We start from the raw sequence: 5438 nt of genomic DNA, 5'->3' as shown, positions 1-5438 counted from the left end.
GTCACACCGTTTCTGATACAAGTCAAGATGCCATCGGCCTTCTTGGCCACCTGGGCACACTGCTGGCTCATGTTCAGTCAGCAGTCAAACAACACCCCCAGGTCCTTCTCTTCCATGCAGCTCTCCAGCCACTCTTCCCCCAGTCTGTAGCGCTGCATAGGGTTGTTGTGCTCCAAGTGCAGGACCCGGCACTTGGCCTTGTTAAACCTCATGCCATTGGCCTCGGCCCAGCGGTCCAGCCTGTTCAGATCCCTTTGCAGAGCCTCCCTACCCTCCAGCAGATCCATGCCTCCTCTCCCAGTGGCAGGTTGGACCTTTCTGAGTCAAAGTGCACTGTGAATGACTCGGTCTCACAGCACGGCAGGTCCTTCACGCGGTCCGGCTCCACACGGAAACCTTGAACAGAGGAAAATAAAGCAGCTGAGACACACAATCGATAGGAACATGTCACAAGCATGTTAAGCTCAAGGGTGTCCTGGCTGGCTGCTCTGAAGGACCCCTTTGCACTCGTGGAGCAGCCCACTACTCTTTCTTCCCTGTCACAGCACAAGGGAAAAGGGTTCTCACAGGTAGAATCCTGCCAAAAAGGACACCTATCAGCTGAGAGGCTTCAGTCATTTCTTCATCAGCCATCCCAGGGGAGGGTGCAGAGAACTCTCCAAAGGAGAACTTCCAGCTGAACTTCCCCCACGCCGTATGCTACCCCGAAAATAACTTAGAGGAGACACCTGACCACCCTTCAGACACAGTGGGTCTGGTGGTACTGCAGCCTCACCCTGAGGCCTGTTTCAGAAGCCTTGTTCAGCACAACAGAGGACCTCACAGGCTGTTTTCTCAATAAAGGCTAAACACAAGGGCCATGACATTATCAACTTGGAACAAAGCACTCCCCAACCACTACGGGTCCATCTGTTTGCAGCACAAGCCCAGAGAATCCACAAGGAAATGCAGATGCTGCTCACTGGAGCAAAGAGAAGATGCTGAGAGCTGACCAAGGCAGTCGCCCCATCCGGGCCCTACAGTGAAGGCAGGCCAGGTCTTTGGGCACCGCTGCCCAGGAGAACTCTGTTTCTAAAGCACCAAGCAGAGGGTCTCAAGAAGGACAAAGGTGGACAAACAAGCACTCAAAAAGCTCCCCATGTCCAGTGGCTTAAGCTAATCTGTCAGAGACAGCTCCTTCAAGCCCACGTGAAATCGCACCAGTAGTGATTACCTGTGCTACGCAGGACCCTCTTGTCAGTGTAGAAGGACACAGGAAACCGCCCGGTGTTGGTGATCTTCACAACGTGAGTGTGGATGCTACCACGAATGACATAGCCAAAGTCCAGGATGCACTCAGGCAGCTCAGCTCTGGAAGGACAAGTAAGGACAATCCTTAAACCACAGCCTGGATAAATTTCTAAGCAGATGGAAGAAACAAATAAAGTGGATTTGTCTTCATTCACTGCTCTAAAAACTCAACCCAAGCCTCTGAAACCAAAGTCCTGGCCACCTGGTAATAAGACTTTGGTAAGTCACGGGGACTGTAGGTCCAAGGTTTTCCCAGCTACCCATGGGACAATAAAATAAAATCACTTTATAATGGATACTGGTCACAGTTCCTCCGCTACAACAAGCCATCCTAGATAAGTCCCCTGGCCCTCCACTGGTCTCAAATGAAACTGCTAAGCCTGATGTACAGGCCAAGCTTGGAAGTGCTTCAGGACCTTGTAATAAGATTTGCCTGCACAGGAAACCTTCCCTGTTCTGCAACCAGACCTGTCCCTGAAGCAGCACCAGTAAACACACTCATTAATCCCCACGGGATTCATGGGAATTACGTTTTCCAGAGCAATCCTGCTCAGGAAAGCACATAACTTAGCAGCTTTGCAGAGCATTTTCTTTGTGGACTGGACCCCACCATGCTCGTGCCTCATCACATCAGAGCAAAGGGAAGGGCCAAGTTACCCAGGGAAGCCCTGCAGTGCCACCACCATCCAAGCCATCTGATCTAGGGTCTGTCAGCCTGTGCCATCCTAAGCTCTTTTGCCTTAGTCTGGTCTGTTAGGTGAAAACAGACGACAGCTTTGAGTTGCCTCTTTCAGAGCTGGTCAGCAGGGATGGTGTCTGTGCTGTCTGGAAGGGCCTGATGGTCTGCACCGGGCCCCCTCAGCTCTAAGAGCAGAACCCAGCGTCTGTGCGGAGCTGAGCACATCCAAAGCTCAAGGTGGCACTGTGGCAGTGAGGACACTCATCCGCTCACAGGGAGCGTGTCAAAACTATCAGGATCAGGCCCTTCCTGAAGTGCCCAGCTCTGGAGACACAAAGAGCTGTAAGAAGCAGGGGGGCACTGCTGGGTGTTACCCTCGGGGCACATGCAGGCAGAGTACGGCAGCCCCTACTAACTTGAGAAGCCCGCAGCGAGCACGCTGGTCAAAGGCAGTGTCCTCTGGGGGACCGCAGGCCAGAGCTTTCAGCTGCTCCAGGGCATGCTCCTCTAGCAGCATCTGCTCCATCTGCATCTGCAGACAAGGCTCCAACTGAGGAAATGAAAGACAGTGCCTGGTTAGCAAGGGTCCTTCCCAAGGTACAGGCTGGTCTCCTAAAGGCGATCCCACCCTGCTTCTCTGGATGGGGTCCTCCTTGGGCTGTGAGCAACAAATATCGCAGCGAGGACCTGACCCTCCATCACAGAATACCATAAACTCAATCACCTGAGCACGGCCTTCAGAATCTCTCCCTGGGGCAGTCGGGAACCTGATAGCTATGGGAGGACACCTCCAGAGGTGGGCAGCCCCTGGGGCAGCACTGAGCCAATGCAGGATCACGGCCAGCTGTGGGCAGGGAGGTCCCAAGTGCCAGCAGGACACTGGGAGCCTTGCTCTGGGCTGCAAGAGGACCAAATGACACTGGGGGAGGGTGGCATGTGCTAAGCAGGGCAGCAGCCGTTCTCACCATGCTGCTGGAGCCGTCCGTGGGTGGCTCTGCAGCCACAGTTTCTCCCAGAACAACAGCTTCATCTCTCTGGCTGTCTTGTTCCATCTCCTCTTTTGCCCCCTTGAGGACCTTCTCATATTTTTCATTTCCTGAAGGAAGAAAATACCCACAAAGAGCAGTGTGGGCGCAGCACCATTCCCATTAGAGCTGCAAGCCCCACTCGCCCAACATTGGCCTCTCCCAGGACCACACTAATTGAGCAACCTATTGAAAGCAGATGCTGCTGCTCCTCTATGAATCCTAATGTTCACTCCCACTCAATTTTCCTCCTGACACAGAAGCATCTCATCCCCTGCAATGTCACGCAAATCCAACCCTGCCAAAACCCTTGTCTATTAATTAGCCTCTGTTACAGCTTGCCCAAGCGTTTCTGTCCAGCCATCATCTTCCCAGGACTCCGACAGGCTCTAAGGGATGGGTCCTGGGGCAAAGCCCACAGGCTCATCTGCCAGAGACTCAGGAAGTATCAGAAGGTTGACTATTGCTCTGGCAGCCCTGAAACCTCCAGGCTTGGTGGAGTGGGTGTGAGCTGCCCTGGGGATGGAAGACGTGGAGCAGGTGGGGTGGGAACAGAGGACCTTCCTGGAGAGCAGACAGGCAGTGCTCACCTTTGATATTCCTGGGGAGGTCCAAGGAGATCCTGGGAAAGCTACCCTCTCCTTTTAGGGAGATCTCTTCTGGCTACAGGTGACCCACTTGGACCTGGAAAGTCCTGCAGAAGCCACCAGGTACTCCTGGCAGGTAGTAGACTTTCAGTGCTTGCTCCTTGCCAGCTCCAACATAACCCTGCAGGCCCGGCAGAAGAGGGAGGGAATACACCAAAGAGGGATTGGTGGAGGGCTGGCTCAGGTGACAGACATGCTGACAAGAGAAGGCAGGGCCTCATACGTGAGAAAGTATCAGACAACATCACTTTCCAGCTTTCTTGTATCCAAAAGCTGAGGTCTCCTACACCAGGATGCGGCATGTCCCTTCAGAGGACTTGCCGGGATGCATTCCCCCGGCACAGACCTTCAGACTGCCCTTTGCGCAGCACGAGTGCAGCTCAGCCCCTAACGGAGTCTCCCCTCTGCAGCGAGAGTCAGGCCGAACAAACAGAAGCTCCTTTTTGAGCCACTGTGGAAGAAGAGTGAAGTACCCACACGCTCTCAGCAGGGCCGGCAGCTCCTGTCACAGCACGGCAGTGGTTCCTAGGCAGCTGTCGAGGACAGCTGCGTAAGGTGACCCTCAGGAAAGCCGGCAGCATCTGGCTCCAGCGCCGGCACCAGCAGAGAGCTCAGCAGCCGGGCTCCACAGCAGCCAAAGCGCTCGTGCCTCCCACCAACACCTCCTGTGGGACAGCGGAGCCACCCGCCAGCTCAGGCCGCTCAGGGCTGCGCTGCCTTGGCCCCCTCTGTCTCCAGCAGCGACTGCTTACGGCCCTGCCTCTCCCACCACCTCCTGGGAGTTCTCCTTTTCTTTTCCCCTTTGTTTTCCCATCTTTTTTCCTATAGCCCCTCCTGGGCAGCCGGACATGAGGCCAGGCTTAAGCACTTGTGCCTCCTCCACACTCACCGTGCTGGGCGTGATGCTGGGAAATTCCTCTGCTTTCGCTGGGTTGAGAGCAAATGAACACAATGCAGGAGAGAAGCAGGGGCAGAGGAGATGGGGGCACTTGGCTCTCCTGGCTTAACCTGGGGAACCCACAGCCACAAGTGCCTCCTCGCCCTCCACAGGAACAGAACTTCACCGCAGCACGCAGAGGAGCAACACCGACCGCACCAAGATCAGGGATAAAAATCCAAGAGGATACAAGTCCTCTGCACTTTAAGGCACGCTCTGACAGCCCAAACAAAGCAGGCAGCATCAAGGAATGGCAGAAAAGGCACCCACAGACAAGATTTGAAAGGCTCGCAGTGACAGCAAAAGGAGAGAGCACAACACGAACAGAGCCAGCAGCCACCGGTGAGGATTTTAACTGAAAATTAGTAAAACATGGATTAGTCAGGGATGTTCTCTCCAGCTGCAGTGACTGGGAAGCCCAAATTAACCTCCTCCCTGGATTATTTTGTTGATTAATCAGGAGTATTGAAAAAGAGCATCTCCTTGGACCTCAGACTTTAGGAGCAGATCAGTGTTTTGGGGGACACATTCCTCCGGAGATGACCAACTTGAGGTGAGGAATTCCCAACTTTGGGAGTGGGAGGTTGGCCACTAAAAACCAGCTTTGATGCAGGATGTGTCACTCAAAGGTTGTACTTCCAAGCCATACAGCCAACAAAGTAGCTGGGGAGGGGAGAGAGCCTTAGACCTAAGTGGGCAGCAACCCACCGGTGATGGTTTCAGGACTCCTGCCAAGACAAGCGTGTGGTACCTGTAGGCCGTAGTCAATCTCTGCGTTGTCCAGGACGGAGTTGATAAGGGAAGCCTCCCCACTCAGTGCAACCTCGTAGGTGGGGCCTCCCTCCACCCTGCACAGAGCC

General features: G+C 54.3%; 1 protein-coding gene across 1 annotated transcript in view; it reads right to left on the bottom strand.

Moving 5' to 3' along the window:
* Positions 1-1178: 1178 nt before the first annotated feature.
* The window catches only part of LOC128850750 (hydrocephalus-inducing protein-like), a 58121-nt gene continuing 53861 nt past the window's right edge, over positions 1179-5438 (bottom strand). Inside the window, exons 2-6 of the mRNA XM_054055737.1 lie at positions 5330-5426; positions 3585-3657; positions 2935-3065; positions 2386-2519; positions 1179-1350 (exon numbers count right to left, since the gene is read on the bottom strand). Of these exons, the coding sequence (XP_053911712.1) occupies positions 1179-1350; positions 2386-2519; positions 2935-3065; positions 3585-3657; positions 5330-5426 (607 nt within the window). The remainder of the gene's footprint in view (positions 1351-2385; positions 2520-2934; positions 3066-3584; positions 3658-5329; positions 5427-5438) is intronic.

Source organism: Cuculus canorus, unplaced genomic scaffold, assembly GCF_017976375.1.
Source record: "Cuculus canorus isolate bCucCan1 unplaced genomic scaffold, bCucCan1.pri scaffold_67_arrow_ctg1a, whole genome shotgun sequence".
Lineage (NCBI taxonomy): Eukaryota > Metazoa > Chordata > Aves > Cuculiformes > Cuculidae > Cuculus > Cuculus canorus.
This window is presented reverse-complemented; position numbering and strand designations above follow the sequence as displayed.